At 45.4% G+C, this 19,630-nt stretch overlaps 1 protein-coding gene across 5 annotated transcripts in view; it reads right to left on the bottom strand.

Moving 5' to 3' along the window:
- ZBTB1 (zinc finger and BTB domain containing 1) overlaps window positions 1-19,630 on the bottom strand; it is a 32,940-nt gene that overhangs the window by 8,608 nt on the left and 4,702 nt on the right. For 3 of the 5 annotated variants that reach the window (XM_058655534.1, XM_058655535.1, XM_004584484.3), the window contains exon 2: window positions 2,431-4,346. In XM_058655534.1, the coding sequence (XP_058511517.1) occupies window positions 2,431-4,328 (1,898 nt within the window). In that variant the 5' untranslated portion in view covers window positions 4,329-4,346. Of the gene's footprint in view, window positions 1-744; window positions 4,347-4,506; window positions 4,647-19,630 lie in introns of those variants that run through there. The other 2 variants (XM_058655533.1, XM_004584483.3) reach the window with 2 other exon arrangements.

Here is a 19,630-nt window from a genome sequence, read left to right on the forward strand (position 1 = left end):
TCCCAACCCTGCAGCTAGTTCCAGAACAAACAGGGGGATGTGGTACAACGGGAACCTGGGGGAAAGCATGGTGAGGAGGGCTTTGTGCAAACAGAAACATTTCAGTCATGGAACTTCACGTTTACATGTCTTTTTGCTAACTACTGGCTGTGAGTACATGTCAAAACGTCGAGCTAAGCCCCCTTTCTTAACAGTGTGGACAATCCTTTCTTAAGCCTTCTTCTGCCATGGTACGAAAGCTAAATCTGATGAGGGTTATGGAAAAAGTGATCCCCTCCCAAAATTGTGTCCAAGATAACATGTAGTAACTCTTTATACTGATCTCAGGAGGGTCTGGGGGTTAGAGACCTTTCGTTCCGCATGTTCCCAGCAGAAGGGTATACCTGCATACAATTGTCAAACTGCATTTCAGATTTAATTACTTGGTAAGCAATCGTACCCAAGACTGAGGTGAAACGTGTCCCTGGTGTTACTTATACGACTCTGTGTTTGCCTTTCTGTGTCCCCCTTTCTCTACCTACCATCATTTTGCTTTAACTCTGCACTGGCTCCCATGCTATTCCTACCCTTACTTAACACAAACCTCTGGGCTCACACATGTTCTCATATTTTGAGTTAAATAGGTATGAGCCAATCTCTCTCAGTTTCCTTGGAAATCTATTCTTTAATGCAAAGGGCACACAAAAATATGATATAGATATATTTTAAAGATCTAATGTAAACAAAAAGAACAATGTCATTAAATTACTGTTTATAATCACAAAATTACTATCTTTAATATGAGTTAATAAAAACCCCTGTCATTACGAGAAGTCATTCACTTCAAAGTCATTCTACTCAACAGATGTGTTTGTTGGTGGGTCAGCCATGACAGTGCTGTAATCCACATATTATTGGTAGGGATACTGTGTCAGCAACAACTAACAACACTTTAGCTGAAAAATGACACCCTTTTTTTCCATTTATATGCTGTGATTAATTTATGGTCCTCAAATTTTGTGATCCTTTACAGAAAACAAAACAAACCAAAAAAAAGGCATGGTGATAAACTGTAATTTGCTGTAACACATTTCCCCCAAATGTTAGATAGTATAAAACACAAGACATTTTTTTTGTGCACTCTACTTTTATAGAACAACCAGATTTATAATTTCTTTATTTTATTATATTTATTAATATACATGGCAGCTTTCTCAAATCTCAAAGTTCCAAAAGTATGTAATTTTAAAGGTGAAAAATCATTTTTCTTTAGATGTCATAGTCCTAGAGAGCTAGTAAAGTCTATTTATAAACAAAAATAACTGATAAACTAACACACTTTAGAAATCAGAATATTTTAAATTAAGATATCTTTAGTGAATACAAGATATGTCTTTTTAATTAACTATCATAGTTAAATTTACCATCACAAAACAAAATGGCTTCTCCCCACTAACCTCTCATGAGGGGGAAAGTCATTAGGATTTACACTTAATATAAGTTTTAAATCTGATTATTAAATGATAATATTTTATCAATTATAGGAAATATTCATTTATAGGAACTTCCTCAGGTCCATTTCTCTTTTTAGGCCAAGTCTGAGCCCATGTCAACCTCACAGGTGAGAGTCAGTGCACCTAACTTGCCCAATGAGCTTGTCAATTTAAGAATAAGAATTTCACTGATAATAAGGGAGAATAAAAAGTAGTTAACTCACTGTTCAACTGATCAAAACCAAAAAAACTCCTAAAAACAAATAGGATAGTTTCAAAAAATTAATTACTTAAAAATTTTTCATAAAAAAAAATTTGAACAGGAAGGGCCAATGATGTGGGGTTTAAAATTTCACAGAATAACCTTAAATAAAAATAAAAATAGTGATGTCATGACTTTGATTTAAAAAAAAAAAGGTAAAATTTTATAGTCACCGAAAGGGTAACAACCAGCAATCTACATTTAAAAGTAATTGCAATCACAACTAAAAAAAACTAAAAAACAAAGAATTCTATTAAGAAACAACAACAAAAAAAAAGATAAACATTAAACACCTAATACGTACTTAAGGTCCTAAATAAAAATATTAAAGGTAAAAGGGCCTTCAAAAATTTTCCCAACAATTCATCTTAAATTGATGTCTAAATAGCTCATATCCTTTGCTTTGGTGTTGTATCTCTTAGCAACTAAACATTAGTACAGTAGAAAATCACTTAGCTTCTTTTCAAATGCTTGGCATTATAATGTGATCTCATATCTTTCCTCAAATTAAACTTTGCTCCACAAATTCCACATGTGTACAGATGAACATCCATGTGCTGCTCCAGCTGCTCGTTACTCGGGAATATCTGAAAGCAGACCTGGCATATCGTCTCACCAGCAGATAAATGAGAAATCATATGCCGTACATGGTCATGTTTTCTGAAGTTTCCTTGATCACAAATGGAACAGACATACCTGGCCATGCCCTTGTGCATATCATTGTGCAGTCGCAACTGGCGTTCTCTTAAAAACTGCTTTCCACATGTCTGACACACAAACTGTTTTTCCTTAGTATGAACAGTATAGTGTTCTCTCAGGTGACACCGCTGATAAAATCCCTTTCCGCACAGATTACAAAAATGCTTTCGTCTGTGGTCTCTCTCGTTTTCTTCCATGATGGCACTCTTAAACATATCCTGGTCGAGGCAGTTTGACATATGTCCCACCACTAGATCTTCAGTTTCAAAACGCTGGCCACAATTAGGACATCGGAAAGGACAGGTAGAATGTTTAAATAACTGCTTTTTTTGGATACTGTTGATCTGGCAATGGTTGTCCCTAAAGTCATCCAGCATTTCAACAAACATGTCTCTTATCTCAGACTGCTCATCGGGGTTTTCTTCCATGTCCATCTTTTCCTCACTATTGCCTAACCCATTCATTGTCAGATCCTGGGGTTCTCCGCATCTCTGTGCGTGTTCCTGAAGTTGCCTGCCCTTGACAAGTATCTGTCCACACTTACCGCACGCACAGATGTTTTCAATGTGCTTTGCTAAGTAATGCGAGGACAGGTCCTCCTCCGTTATCGTGAGCCCACATAGCTCGCAGGATGCGTTTTCCGAGTCCTCCTGGACTGGGCTGCTGTGGTTCGGGGGCCTCATGTTTTCCATCCCCCTGCGTTCGTCTGCGCTGACTGACATGCGCGGCTTCAGGGTCTTCCTGCTGTTCTTCTTAATGCTGACATCTTCTTCAACATAGTACCTGTAAAAGGGCTCTTCGGGTTCATCTTCCAGCTCGTCGTTGTCAGTGGACTCGTTGCCATCTTTGTCAGTCACTTTAATAATGTTAAAGTCTTTGAGCTCATCCGTGGGAATATCCTCTGGCTCCATCTTAATAACGATCCGTTTCCTATCGGCAGCCCTGCTTTTGTCCTCGCTGGCCATCTCAGACTCCACCGTGCTGCTTTTCCTGCTCTCAGTGGTTGAAGTCGAGTCCTCCACAGCCTGGCTCGTGTCTCCTCTGTACTTGTCTGTCTGGGGGGAGAACGCCTTAGAAGAATCTTTTTCACCAAACTCAGCTTTGATGTTACTGTCTTTCCCATCTCGAATATCTACTATTCGGTGGTAAGATCTTGTGTTTTGGTAGGAATGCCTGTTGGTACAGGTTAACACATGCTCATCTAGTAACTTTTCACAGCTAAAGCCGAACCCACAGCTATCACAGGTGAAACTCCGGCCAAAGCGGCGTGACACCCGTTCTTTCGGAGTAGATAATTTGGACACGGAACTTTTTTTGCAGACATCAAACAGTGGTTCAGGAAAATTATTTAACTGTAAAGATTCTTCATCAGGCTCTCTGTGATGCGGTGTGTTCACTGTTGAACTTGGCTCTGCACACCACCTGTTGGCTTCGTTGCCATTTCTAGCCACAGTATCTTCATACATTCTCACTCCAAATATCATTTTGCTGTTCTGTTTGCTGGATGCAGAAGATGAACATTTTGAACTAGAGCAGTCTGCGTCCTGTATGTCCTCTAGGCAGTCGGGAACATTGTACAGTTGTAGGTAGTTCATGGCCACTTTAAACTGCTCAAAACTGGACGGAGCTGTCATGATTTTTCCCAAATACATGAACTGCAAAATGAGGTCGAAACACTCAGCGCTAATTTTCATGTTGCTGAGATTTAGCTGTGCAGTACTATGCTGATGGTTCATGAAAAACATCCTAAAATAGGAGCTGCAGGCAGCGAGGACGGCTTTGTGTGCTTGGAAGTAGATGTCATCGATTGCAATACAACAGTCACAGAGAAAACCCCACTCCCTCTGGTTGTTGAGCTGCTGCAGGACGTAGCTGCTGTGGCTGGGCTTAGCCATCCTCTGTCAGTTAAGGACCTAGGTAAAACAGAAACACCAAGGTCAGACAGCATATCAGAAAAACACTTAGAGCAACTTTTGTTAGGTTTGTGTCACCTGTGTGACTTTTGCTGTTACTATCAAGTATGAATAGCCTTCCATTCTAATGGAAAATGTAGTAAAATTCAGTAATATATACCTGAATCATTCTTTAAATTTGAAGACGAAGGCACTCAGACGTTTATTCAGTTTTCATATTGAACAAAGGCATCAAAAGTGAAACACCATAATTTTGGTCCCACTGACAAGTTGGAACATGAACCCGGAGAGCCCTTTTAGAGACCATGTAGAAGAAGATGCTAGCATTAACAACGGTAGGAAGACGCGGAAGCCTCGGATGTCAGTAAGCACCGATGAACACAGGGGGCTGGAAAACATGGGGTCCCCAAACCACAGCATACTAGATTTGAAAGATCAATTTCAAAGTGCTTCAAGGATATAAACAATGGCAAATAAAATGCCAACGTAAACCTATATCAGATTACAAAGTATTAACAATTAGTTAGAAGGCTGATATTAAATGTAATAAATACTTGGTTTTTAGCTTCAGTCTTTTTAGCCATACATGCTGAAGTATTTGCAGATGAAATATATGAGCTGTACTTCCAAATAAATGGAAGTAGGGAAGATACAGAGGATACAAAATTGGCCATGTACTGATAACTACCAAAGTGTGGAAAAAAGTACAAGTTCTAATTTGTTCTAAATATATTTTTTTAAAGATTTATTTATTTTTATTACAAAGTTAGATATACAGAGAGGAGAAGAGACAGAGAGGAAGATCTTCCGTCCGATGATTCACTCCCCAGGTGAGCCCAACGGCCGGTGCTATGCCGACCCAAAGCCAGGGACCTCTTCCGGGTCTCCCATGCGGGTGCAGGGTCCCAAAACTTTGGGCCATCCTGCTTTTCCAGGCCACAAGCAGGGAGCTGGATGGGAAGCAGAGCTGCCGGGATTAGAACCAGCGACCATATGGGATCCTGGCGCATTCAAGGCGAGGACTTTAGCCACTAGGCCATGCCGCCAGGCCCTTTTTTTAAAAGATTTTACTTATTTTTATTGAAAAGGAAGAGAAGAGAGACAGAGAGAGGAAGATCTTCTGTCAGCTGATTCACTCCCCATGTGGCTTCAATGACCAGAGCTGAGCTGACCCGAAGCCAAAGTCCTATTTTCTATATGTCTTAAATTGACCTCAGAAAAAAACTCAAAGAATCTAATTAGGGGCCAGCACTATGTCAAGCCAGTTAAGCCACTGACTGCAATGCCAGCATCCTTATGGGAGCTGTTTTGAGTCCTGGTTACTCCATTTCCAATCCAGCTCCCTGCAAAAGTGGCTGTGAAAGCCCCTGCGAAAGCAACGGAGGATGACTCAGATGGTTGGGCCCTTGCATCCAAGTGAGAGACTTGGAAGAAGCTTCTGGCTTTGGCCTGGCCCAGCTTGGCCATTGATGCCATCTGAGGAGTGAACCAGTTGGTGGAAGATCTGTTTTCACCACCCTCTCTCTTTACGTCTGCCTTTCAAATAAGTAAATCTTAAGAAAAAAAATCTAATTAGAACTTATGGAAATGGAACCAAACAAGCTTGATGCACTTCTTTTTAATATTTAGGAGAGTGGTTAACTATACAGAGTAAAAATGTCTTAAATTGTCCAGCATGTACTTTGGGGTATAAAGAAGCAACAGAGGGCCTAGCATGGTGGCCTAGTGGCTAAAATCCTCACCTTGAACGTGCTGGGATCCCATACCAGCACCAGTTCTAGTCCGAGCAGCTCCACTTCCCATCTAGCTCCCTGCTTGTGGCCTAGGAAAACAGTCAAGGACAGCCCAAAGCCTTGGGACCCTGCACCTGCGTGGGAGACCTGGAGGAGGTTCCTGGCTCCTGGCTTCGGATTGGCGCAGTTCCAGCCATTGCGGTTACTTAGGGAGTAAATAAGCAGATGGAAGATCTTCCTCTCTGTCTCTCCTCCTCTCTGTATATCTGACTTTGCAATAAAAATAAATAAGTCTCAAAAAACAAAAACAAAAAAACAGTAATAGAGGGCTTCTAGTGGCTAGTCCTTGCCTTGCAAGTGCCAGGATGTCATATGGGTACCAGTTCGTATCCTGGCTATTCTACTTCCCTTCTAGCTCCCTGCTGGTGGCAAGGGAAAGCAGTGGAGAATATCCCAAAGCCTTGGGACCCTGCACCCACGTGGGAGACCTGCAGGAAGTTCCTGGCTCCTGGTTTCAGATCAGCTCAGCTCTGGCTGTTGCTTCCACTTGGGGAGTGAATCAATGGAGGGAAGATCTTTAGGTCTCTCCTTCACTTTGTAAATCTGCCTAATAAAAATAAATAAATCTTTTTTAAAAAGAAGCAGCTTTGAGAAGTACTTAACTTCAGATGATAAATTTCTCATATTTTTTGTTAAAAAAAATAGCATACATAAGTAACCCAAGCCCATTGCAAAGAATTCAAGCAGAAGTTTGCAGGATGGAAACACACTGGGTTGCACGCCTCTTCCCCAAAAGTGACCCTTACAAACACTCAGGATTATATACTTTCAGATCTATCTAGAAGCATACATTATAGAGTGCTGTGGTTTAAGGAATATCTCATGTTTAAACCCCAAAATCATAATAAATTCATGGCAGCAGGATGGTTAAAAACTCAATCTACAGTGCTGGGTGGGGGGTGGGCCTAGCGGGGGTGCTCAGGTCACTGTGTGCCCTAAGGAAGTTCTGCAAGAGTTGGTTAATAGCTGGAGTCATGGGCAGTGTTCCTTCGGCAGCCCAGGTCCAGCTGATCTACCTTGTCTCTGCACACGCTCTGCCACTACCAGCCACCACTGTTACCAGAGGCCACTGCCTCTTGGACGCCAACCTCCAAAATTGTGAGTGAAGTAAAGCCTTTCTTTCTGTGGAGTTACCTCACTCAGAAAGGTCGGTGTAGCACGAGGGCTAACATGCAGCACACTGAGGACCCCTGGGTGCCAGGCGTATATACAGTGTTGCCATTGTTATAATTTTTAGCCTCAATGGTATCCTACTACGTGTACATTTCAACAACTAGTTTCCCTTACTACACAACATTGGTGGACCTCAAGTATTTTTTTTAAAGATTTTATTTTTAAAATTTTTATTGGAAAGTCAGATATACAGAGAGGAGGAGAGACAGAGGAAGATGTTCCATCCACTAATTCACTCCCCAACTGGCCACAACAGCTGGAGCTGAGCCAATTTGAAGCCAGGAGCCAGGAGCCTCTTCTGGGTCTCTCACATGGGTGCAGGGTCCCGAGGCTTTGGGCCGTCCTCCACTGCTTTCCCAGGCCACAAGCAGGGAGCTAGATGGGAAGCGGGTCGCCAGGAATAGAACTGGCGCCCATATGGGATCTCTGCATGTGCAAGGCAAAGATTTTAGCCACCTAGACTACCATGCAGGGCCCTCAAGTATTTTTAATGTAAGCCGGGGGGCGGGGGGATGACTTTGAATAAAGGGGAGAAAAATATTACAATCACTAGAAGTCCTATGTATTACATTACAAAGTTAATACAAGATGTTTCAACATCACAGTTTAATCTGTTTACATGAAGTCAGAATCTTTTACTAAAAAGCAAGTTCCTATGCTATTATACTGAACTTAAAAAAAGAATATTAACAAACTGTTTAAAGAAATACAAAATAGGCCCAGCGCATTGGCCTAACGGCTAAAGTCTCTGTCTTGAACACACCGGGATCCCATATGGGTGCCAGTTCTAATCCCAGCAGCTCCACTTCCCATCCAGCTCCCTGCTTGTGGCCTGGGAAAGCAGTTGAGGACGGCCCAAAACCTTGGGATTCTGCACCTGCGTGGGAGACCTGGAAGAGGTTCCTGGCTCCTGGCTTCAGATCAGCGCAGTTCCAGCCATTGCAGTCACTTAGGGAGTGAAAAAGCGGATGGAAGATCTTCCTCTCTGTCTCTCCTCCTCTCTATATATCTGACTTTGCAATAAAAATAAGTAAGTCTCAAAAATATATATAAAATGTTCACACTACAATCCCCAGACACTTCAAATCCCCGCCATGATGACTGGGCGCAAGCTTGCTTCTTTCTGGTTGTCTTCATCCGTTTCATCACTCCCTGCAGACACATACTGCCACCCCCCTCCTCAAAGCAGGGAGGAATCCATGTGCCCAAACACAAAAGGCCCAAGGCTGCTTGGGGCTGCATAATTCACAATGTGAATGCTTGGCAATAAGGCAGGTTGTTACTAAGTGGATGAAGGTAAATATACTTCATGCAATTCACTTTCAAAAATATACCCTTAAATGAAGACTACAAAATAAAGTGGGGGAAATGTTCAGAATGGAGAGCCAAACAAAGGGCACAAAATGATTTTAATGAGAATTCTATAAAACAGGGCTAGCGCAATGCCTGAACTGGCTAATCCTCCCCTGCTTACGCAGAACTGTCAAAGTTCAACACCTCAAATAACAAATGTGAGGCCTCACAGAGGCCCTGTGTAAAACATGTGTATGGTATAGAATAATTAACAGAAGTAAGGTGACTGTTGCTGCCACTTGTGTATGCAATTACTTTGATGTTTCCTTCCAAATACGTGGCCATTAGAAAGCTGGCAGTTAATTTGTAAAAATTTTCAGGTACTGGGCCCGGCGGTGTGGCCTAGTAGCTAAAGTCCTCGCCTTGAATGCGTCAGGATCCCATATAGGCGCCGGTTCTAATCCCGGCAGCTCCACTTCCCATCCAGCTCCCTGCTTGTGGCCTGGGAAAGCAGTAGAGGACGGCCCAAAGCCTTGGGACCCTGCACCCATGTGGGAGACCTGAAAAAAGTTCCTGGATCCTGGCTTTGGATCGGCATAGCACCGGCCGTTGGGCTCACTTGGGGAGTGAATCATCGGATGGAAGATCTTCCTCTCTATCTCTCCTCCTCTCTGTATATCTGACTTTAAAAAAAATTTTTTTTTCAGGTATTAACTGGTCCATCTTTGAAATAATGACGTAAGTAGTTTAAAGGGTCCCAAATCCCTATTTTTTGCTATCTAAGTGAAAAGCAGTTTTCTGATCTGCAACTGTAATAAATATAATTGTACAGAAGACTCGCCTCTGTGGGACTGCAGCACCTGCCCAGTTCACAGGGAGAGCTGGGGGTGGTGACAGGCAGAGTCAGGCTGGACCACAAAGCTCACCTGACGGAAACCCACCTGACACTTGCAGGAGGTGGGCCTGGGAGAACACGGGGCTGGGCCAGGCTGCAGCACCAGCCAGCACATTCAAGGGTTGGGACTGAGGGAAGACCATATTAAGCACATGGTCACCTCTAGCACATGTAAGGTCTGGGGCTGGGAGCAGGCCTGGTAGAGGAACTTGGGGAACTCCCTAGCTAGGCTGCATCTCCTGCTGGAGAACATGAGAGCCAGGGCTTGGAGCACGCCAGGCCAGGCAAACTTGCAGCACTTGTCAGCGTTTGTGTGGCTGAGGTTGGGCCAGGCCTCAGTACCCACCAGCATGCAGGAGAGCCAGGACCAGTTGTGGGCTGCACCTGGCTGGACTAGGCTGCATGTCAGGCTGAGTCAAAGTGCCTACCAGCACATGTAAGACCCAGGGCTGAGAATGGGCCTGATAGGGGAACTCAGGGGACTCCCTTACTGGGTTGTAGCTCCCACTGGTGGATGCAAGAGCCAGGGCTGTGGGTGGACCAGGCTGGGCAAGGCTGCGGCATTCATCAGCATACCTGAGGACTGGGTCTAGTGGCAGGCCTGACTGGGTTAGGATGTAGCACACATCAGTGAGAGCCATGAATAGGTGCGGGTCAGTTGGGCTAGACCATAGTACCTGCTGTTCAGTGCCAGGACTGGGGGCTGGCCATGTCAGTCTGGGTAGCAGCACCTGATGCCACACTTAAGATCCATTGCTGGGAGTAGGTCTGGTAGGGAACTTGGGGAAATTCCTGCTAGTCCACAGCTCCCACTGTGGAGTATGAAAGTCAGACCTAGGAGCAGGCTGAATCAGGCTGGAATGCAATACCCATTGCATACACGTGAGCCAGGTGTGGGGGTGGACCGGACAGTTAGTCCACAGCACACACTGCCACAAGTGAAAGCCAGCACTGAGTCCAAGCTAGGCTGGGTTGGACCACAATACCCAACAGTTCACATGAGGGCTAGGAATGGGCCAGGCTAGGCTAGGCTACTGTACCCACCAGCAAGAGCTGGGACTAGGGGCAGGTCAGGCTGAGCCAGGCTGTAGCTAGCCAAGTATGGGGACGCCAAGTATGGGGACAGGTCATCTCATATTGGGGCGCAGCACTTGCCGGCACATGCAAACCCAGGGCTGGGAGCGGGTTTGATTTCTGGGACTCCCTTGCTGGTTGCTGCTTCCAATGGTGAGCTTGAGAGCTGGGACAGGTGTCAGGCCAGGTTGGGCTAGGCTGCCATACCTGGCGATGCACACAGGAGCCAGAACAGGCGCAGCCAGCCAAGCTAGGGCTGCATCACTAGCTGGAAAGTGCCCAGATTGGGTGCAAGTCATGTTAGGCTGGACCACAGTACACCTTTGCAGGTGCAAGATCCAGGGCTGGGAACATGTCTGATAGGGGAACTGTGGGCACTCTGCTGCTAGGCTGTCCCTATCGCTGGTGAGCACAAGAACCAGGGTTGGGGGCCCGGCAGCGTGGCCTAGCGGCTAAAGTCCTCACCTTGAAAGCCCCAGGATCCCATATGGGCGCCGGTTCTGGTCCCGGCAGCTCCACTTCCCATCCAGCTCCCTGCTTGTGGCCTAGGAAAACAGTCAAGGACAGCCCAAAGCTTTGGGACCCTGCACCCGCGTGGGAGACCCGGAAGAGGTTCCAGGTTCCCAGCTTCGGATCCGCGTGCATCGGCCCGTTGCGGTTCACTTGGGGAGTGAATCATCGGATGGAAGATATTCCTCTCTGTCTCTCCTCTTCTGTGTATATCTGGCTGTAATAAAATGAATACATCTTTAAAAAAAAAAAGAAAAAAGAACCAGGGTTGGGATTTGGCCAGGTCAGACAAGGTGGCAGCACCAGTCAGCACATGTGAGGGGTAGGTATGGGAGGGGGGTGGACTAAGTTAGGCTGCAACACCCACGAGTGTGCACAAGAGCCAGACGGGATATGGGCTGGGTTAGGCTAGTCTGCAGCAGAGGCTGGCATGTGCAAAAACCAGGGCTGGTGGGGGTTCCTGGGGTCATCCTGACTAAGCCACTGACTAGATTCAGTGGTATGTGCATTGGCTGGTGCAGGTGTCAGACAACACCTGATCCTAAACTGGCTGGTACACACACGAGTCAAGTCTGAGGTCACCTCAAATGAGGTTTCTTGGCGGACTCCTCATTTACCACTAGACTCAGTCAAGTCACAAGGAATAACAAGTGGTGTTCATCCTTGCAATGCATGTTTTAGGACTGGGCCTCCTCAGCCGCTGATGCGTGTGGACAGCATGTGCAGATCCGTATGTTAGACATGACAGCCGGTTCCTCTAGGCTAGCAGATGTCAACTGCTTCAGAGCAAGGAAAGCAGAACAGGCTGGACAATTCTCCTGGCCAAGCGCTGCAGCGAGTGTTGGATCTGTTGATGTACTAAGGTGGACTATGTCAACCGACAGGTCTTAGAAAGATTTTCTCAACCCTGGAGCAACAAAACAAACAAACAAAAAAAAAACACACACAAACTTCTCAGAACTATCAAAACCACTCCAGTAACAACCTCAGAACACTCTTCCTCACATCACGGTCATTGGGACGTCATCAATGACTGTCCCTCAACCCTGGCTGCTGATGCGGTTTGACAGCACAGTGGCCCCCTCCTCCTCCTCCTCCGCAGACACAGGAAAGGAAGACCAAAACATGTGTCCCACCCACCTTCCTCCACGCCTGATCCTCTCCACCCTAATCAGAGAACCACATGGGTGTGCATCCTTTTCAACTATGTAATATAAAAAACTGTATAGAAGTACAGCTTTTGCAGATGTAGTCACCATTCAATCAGAGAAGATACACAGTGTTTCAGCATCACTAATTATGCTGAACATTTTAATGCACTTATTCATTCAACAGTACATAGTGAGCTCCTTTGATGTACCAAGCAGTATATAAAATACCAAGGAGTCAACAGTACAGGTATTTTGCAATCTCAAAGATACATTGGAACTTCTTCTTTACAGATTCGTGATTTCATTCACCATGTCACCAGTCAACTGTCCCCTGCATGGAAGACGGCATCATGCTGTAGCAGAGAGCAAGGGTTGTGCAGGTCAGACAGACCTGGGTGTGAATCCGACTGCTTTCAACCAGGGGTCTTCGACAATTTCAGGGAGAATATGTATCACGAACAAAACGGCATGGCTTTCAAAAGCGTTTTGAACCAAGATGAACTCGTTTTTCAACTGTTTTCTATGCACCTCTTAAGTTTCTTCCCCTGTGTGTAGTCCTGCCTTCCCCCTGCACAGGGCTGCTTGTCTAACAGTGTCAAACCTCCAGCCCCACCCCTACCTGGAGTCTAAACATCATTATGCTAATACCTCATGTCTGAGTAAAGCTGCTTTTTGGAACAGCAAACTTTTCCTAGCATTCATTTGCACTCTAAGTCTCAGCCGGAGAAGCTATTTAAGAAGGTTTAATACACAGGAGATGGGAGGCAGCATGGCGAGGAAAGAGATCTAAAGTCTTGTGAAAAGTTTTGTTTGCTGTCTTTAACATTTACTTTTATTTGAAAAGCAGATTTACAAAGAGAGAAGGAGACAAAGAGAGAGAAAAGAGATACTTCATCCACTGTTTTGCTCCTCAAATGGCTGAAACAGTCGGAGCTGGGCGGAGCCTGGAGCTTCTTCTGGATCTCCCACTTGGGTAGCGTATCCCATGTTGGGCCATCTTTTGCTGCTTTCCCAGGCACATGAGCAAGGAGTTGGACAGGAAATAAATCAGCACCCATATGCGATGCTGTCACCTCAGGCTGAGGCTTAATCTACTTACCCATGCTGCTGGTCCTGCTTGCTATCTCCTGAGAATAATTTTTGCTTTAAAATTTTTATATATGGGCCCGGCGCAGTGGCCTAGTGGCTAAAGTCCTTGCCTTGAACGTGCCAGGATCCCATATGGGCTCTGGTTCTACTTCCGGTAGCTCTGCTTCCCACCCAGCTCCCTGCCTGTGGCCTGGGGAAGTAGTGGATGACAGCCCTGCGTGGGAGACCCGGAAGAGCTCCTGGCTTCAGATAGGCACAGCTCCGGCCATTGTGGCTGCTTGGGTAATGAATCAGCGGATGCGAGATCTTCTTCTCTGTCTCTCCTCCTCTCTGTGTATCTGACTTTTCAATAAAAATAAATCTTTAAAAAAATTTTATAATGCATCATTTTCCACTAACACCAAACAAAATTTTGTCTTTTTAGCTTGTTAAAAAAGGTTTATTTTAAGTCAGGGTTACAGAGGGAGGGGGGAAAAACAGGGAGATCGCCCCCATCCACTGCTTCATCCCTAAATGGCCACAATGGCCAGAGGTGGGCTAGTCGGAAGCTTCTTCAGGGTCTCCCACGTGGGTGCAGGAGCCCAAGGCCTTAGGCCATCCTCTGCTGCCTTCCCAGGCCATTGGCAGGGAGTTGGATGGGAAGTGGGATACTGGCATGAGAGAGACCGCTATGCCACTGCACCAGCCCCTTATCTTCTTCATGTTTTATATCTTTAAATTATGCTTTTAAAACACTGAACAGTGGACTTTGTCAGAGCAAAACTCATTTCAGCTGCTGCTGCTTATGACTGAAATGAGCAACTGCTTCCATAGTCTAAGCTGCATCACTGGCAGAAGACTCCACCACAGAGAAGTCCAGGCAGAGGCAGAGAGCAGGACCTTCCAATCGGACCCAAGGGACTTAGCAACTTTCAGATGCAAGTTTCTCTGAGGCTAAAACAGCCAGTGTGCAGTGCTTCAGCAAGAATAAGCAATCAGGCAATCCAAAAAATTTATACATTAGAAGTTTTTTTTTTTTTTTTTTTTACTTCAGATCTGAACAGTCCCCAAGAACAGTAGGCATTCAGTAATTTGGACAGTCACAGACTTATACAACTTGGATCGAGTTCAACATTCTTACTTCACAGAAAGCAAACATCTAGCATTACTAAGTAACGTGCCAGGGTATAGTTAACTGTCCTACAATGGGTATCAAGACCACAAAACAAGGACTTTCCACCCCTGCAGGGCACTTCCCTGGTACTACACAGTGACCTCCTGCACAGAACACTCAGCAAGGACTAGGCACAGATTCTTAATACAGTCTACTGCCAGAGGCCATTATGCAAGGGATACCCCTATCTGAACTCTGCATCTGTAACGTGATTTTACCTGTAAGTGTCCAGTCTTACTCCATACAAGTGTTCCTAACCTATCCTCTGTAAGCTGTTTCAGTAAATGTCTCCCTATCTCGATAAGATTTCAGAAACATTCCTCCTTAATTGATAACTCCCTTAAATTGGAAAGAGCAGCTTTGCTGCAATTTTCTTTTGCTTCAGGCTTGCTCAAATGGTAACTCAGAGGTCTAGGAATACAAGCATTCCAAGTGCAGAAAGGACCTCAAGGAATCTGAAATGACTCCAGCTGTGAGGGAAATGATCCCCACCCACCCCCTCCACCCACGGCCCCAGTTTCAGAGAACCCAATTTCTGCACTACTCAGAACTCTGGACCTCAGAGTCAGGTATACATAGTTCTCTTAGTGCCTACTCACACGTCTTCCAGGACTGAGAATGTGAGGCTCACAGGCTACAGGACAGGAGAAGGAGAGTGGACAGCAAAGGTAACTACAGATGAGGGATTACATGTGAAACCATGGGGTCAGCATCATCACGGAATACTGAGTTAAAACTCCACCTGCAGGGCCAGCATCTCACATGGTAGGGCCGTGGTTCCAGTCCCAGCTGCTCCATTTTCAATCTAGTGCTTGGCAAAGCAGCAGAGGACAGCCCAAGTCATCTGTCCTCTGCCACCCTTACACACCGGAGATCTGGACGGTATTCGTCTCCTGGCTTCAGTCTGCCACTCAGACACAGGCATTGAGGCCACCTGGGGAGTGTACCATGGCACAGAAGCTTACTGTCCCCCCAACCCGGCTCCCTCTCTGTAAATCTGCCTTTTCAATAAATAAATCTTTAAAAAAAAATGAAATCGAGAAATAAGCACAATTAAGTTTTATATTGAATAAAGTTCAGCAAGAGTTTTAAAAAGCATGAACTGTATCATAAAAGTGGCTTTAGGAAGGAATGATGACTTTAGGAGTGAAGTTTTTGTTTTTAAAGATTTATTTTTATTTGAAAGGTAGAGTTACAGAGAGGAGAGACAGAGAGGTTTTCAATTTACTGGTTCACTCCTCAAATGGCTATAACGGCTGCAGCTGAACTGATCTGAAGCTAGAAGCCAGGAGCCTCCTCCAGGTCTCCCAGGCGAGTGCAGGGAACCAGGGATTGGAGCCATCCTCTGCTGATTTCACAGGCCATAAGCAGGGAGCTGGATTGGAAGTGGAGCAGCTGGGATACAAACCAATGCTGATATGGGATGTTGGAGCCACAGAGCGGAGGATTAGCATGCTTCCCCACGGAAACCACCTTCAGGAGTGAAGTCCTGATGAATAGGTAGGAAAAAAACCATAAAACAAAAGGTACTTGTCTAAGTGTGTGTAAATAATTGGGGAGGAATACCTGCAGCTTGGTTAGAAATGTAACGGAAGGAAAGGCAGAACTGTTTGACAGATGCAAGTTGATCAAGATAGGATAAATGACAACTGCAATAAATAATAATTCCAAGAGTTAATGTTTGGTTAGCCTAAGCATATTGCCAGGCTCTATTCCAAGAAGGGCCATATATATAGGGAAATACACAGACTCTGTGTGTGTATGTTAGAACACACACATCCTTTAAGCATTCAATTCTCTAACAAACCCCACAAGGAGGTCCTGCAGTAACACTCTTTTTCCAGCTTAAAAACAGGCATATGATGTTATAGGTAAGTACTTCAGGAAGTTCCTGGAGGAAGCAGGCATTTAGCCTGGTGTTTAAAATGCCCACCTCTCACACCACAGTGCTGGTCTGATTCCTAGTTCCAGCCTCCTGCCAATGTAAACCCTGGGAGGCAGTCATGACAGCTCCGGTAGGGCAGTTCCTGCTCTCCCATGGGAAACTTGCTTCAGGTTCCCAGTTCCTGGCTTCAACACTGGCTCAGCCCCAGATGTTCCACACATCTGAGCAGTAAACTAGTGGATGGGAGCTTTTTTCTCGAATAAATAAATAAACAGGTAGATAAATAATTGAGAGGACTTCTAGAGATTAAACCACAAGCAATATGACTCTTGAGCTCAAATTCACGGCCTGACGGGACTTTCTATAAAAATATCGTATTGGCAAAATATTATTTTTCATAGTATACAGTCCAACCTCTAAACTGATTAAATGCCTTAGGTTTCTCCTTAAAACGTCCAGACACAACTAGTCTTAGAGGCTCTGCAAGCTCACAGCTTTTACTTGAAGGCACTTAAGTGACAAACATGCACACAAGTTTGGCAAACTTGATTCACTATTTGGAACAGGCATTCTGACTCATTAGACTCTAAATACTGAATGTAGGAAGTTTTGAAACTATAATTGTGCTATGTTCCAAAGCTTTATTTTTATTTGGAACTGGAAACACACAGCCCCATAAGAATCATGCTCTGATGGCTCGGTCTTACGCTCACACCCTCACGGCTCCTAAGAGCGCAGCACAGCTGTGGATGCAGCCAAACAATGCGGCCGTATGCCTTGGGTCCCCAACACTGACGCGCTCCGAGGGGCAGCACTGCACAGCAACGCCTGCGCCACGGAACCCTCGAGGACAGCGACCAGGATGAATGGCCTTTGTGTTCCCCGTGCCTAGCACATTCTTCCCACATCGCTGGCACTTATTACATGCTTGTTAAAGGAAAGAATTAAAAAGCAGCCTGGGAAGCAGTCGCGTCTACCACTTACTCAGTCACGAGGACATTTCTGGCCCTCTCAGAGCCTGTGTTTCTCTGCCACAGAATGGGAATAAATACAGTCCTCAAGGGATTCTTGTGTGGAGATGACAAATGTTTGCTTTTCTAATCCAAGTATGATATAATTTTAAAAAGGATTAATGCCACCATTGTGAACGCTGTTGATAGAATTTTACAAAAAGACCAAGCTCAACCCACTGCTTGAAGGGGTAGAAAGCACAGCGAGGCCTTCAGAGGTGAAGTGATAAGCTCCAAGTCACATCTGGCTGTGGGACTGCCGGGTATGACCTTGGCCTCAATCCTCACTGAGGGCTCTCCCACTCCCTGGACTGCAGCCCCGTGGACGGCGCGACTGGCCAATGACGTTCACCCAATGAGGTCTTCGGATCTGCAAGCCACAAAACGGCTTCAAACGAGTTCAAACTTTTGCAGAAGGCACTTGGTTGGTATTTTTCCACGTCCCTGCTGTCAAGCCAACAAGCAGTCACTTTTCTACAAGGCATGCTCATCTCCTGGCTGGCCACCACTTCTGCACTCCAGAGACTGTGTCATTCGATGAGAACTCATTGAAGCTCCAAGTGTATAATTTAATTTTCTGTGAGGACCTGGGGAAAGGGTCCATGAATAACGTGCACAATTTTCAATTTTAACTGCTGAACTTTGCTGATGCACAATCAAATGGCCTTCCCCTTTCACTTCATGCCAAGGTACTGCATAGCTGAGACAGGCCATCAAGTAACTTAGGAGTGAGTGAGGTATTCACTGGTTCAGCTACATTATAGGTTTAAAAAATGAATTTGCCCACCCAGAAAGCAGAAGGAACACAATGGCTTCTGGAATATTCCCCTTCCCCACCAGGAGTGAAGGAAAACAACCATCTAATTCAGGCTGTCTTCAGTTTTTCATCCATCAGGCCGGGCACGACAGCCTTATAAGCACTGGGATCCCACATGGGCACCGGTTCTAATCCCGGCAGCTCCACTTCCCATCCAGCTCCCTGCTTGTGGCCTGGGAAAGCAGTCGAGGACGGCCCAAAGCCTTGGGACCCTGCACCTGTGTGGGAGACCCGGAAGAAGCTCCTGGCTCCTGGCTTCAGATAATTTCAGCACAGGCCGTTGTAGCCACTTGGGGAGTGAATCAATGGATGAAATATTTTTCTCTCTGTCTCTCCTTCTCTCTGAAAAAAAAAAAAAATCTGCCTCTCCAGTAAAAATAAATTAATCTTAACTTTTTTTTTCATCCATCCAGCCATCCCCATTCATTCTCAAGACAGCATAGAATCTTCCGACCACCAGAGGGCACTGCCTAAACAGTAGGTTCCTTTCAGCTAAAAGCAGCTTGATCAGGAAGTCCCTTCCCGCACGTGGCATTCAGACTACACTTCCTCCTGCAGGACTCCTTCTGTGGCCTCAGGCTGTGACTGGGGCCCACCTAAAACTGCCCCTGCATTCCGTCTCAGTGTCACTGCACAGGAATCACCGGGCTGCTTACAAGTCACCTCAGCTCCTTCATAACTGATTTTTTTTAAAGTCTTTCTCAAATCTGTTCCTCTAGTCCACCTCTACCTTCCTGGTCCTTACGGAGCCTCTTATTATCACTCCTGAGTTATTACAACAGGTTCCTCAACTGGTCCCTCAACTCCACCCTCAGATGATTCATCAAAAAACAAAGCCAGGTTAATGCCTTTCACTTGCCATGGTTCCACTCGCATATGTTCAAGCTACAGGATCAACTCTCCCACCACTCCCGCCCCCGTGAGGCCCCCAGATCCTCCCTGCCCACCAGCTAGCCCACGTCTGGCCACTTCCTGCTCTAACCCTCCTGTTCAGACAGCACAAACCCACTTGTACTCCTACCGCCGCAAACACCCCAGTATACACTTCATGTGTCTCATACCTCCAGTTTTGCTCATGCTGCCTGGGTCTTCTGTCTGAGCTTCCCACATATCATTTAAGAACTGGATGATTACTTCCTCCTAAAAGCTCCAGCACCTTCCTTTTAGGTTTTTTTTTTTTTTCTCCTCTTAGATCTTGATACCACAGTTGGTTTTAGTTAGCACAACAGCAGCATACAGTAGGTGTTGAAGAATGGACTGACCTGACTACCTGCATTCAAATCCTGGCCTTGCCACTAGTTAGGCTGTGTGACCTTGAGTAGGTTGCTGAATTCATCTGTGCTTCATTTCCCTCATCTCAGGAGGGATGGTAAACCCTTCCTGCCTTTAGCTATTGTGAGGCAGTGTCTTTCACCAAGCGAGTGATAAATAACTGTTCACA

This window comes from Ochotona princeps, chromosome 26 (assembly GCF_030435755.1).
Source record: "Ochotona princeps isolate mOchPri1 chromosome 26, mOchPri1.hap1, whole genome shotgun sequence".
Lineage (NCBI taxonomy): Eukaryota > Metazoa > Chordata > Mammalia > Lagomorpha > Ochotonidae > Ochotona > Ochotona princeps.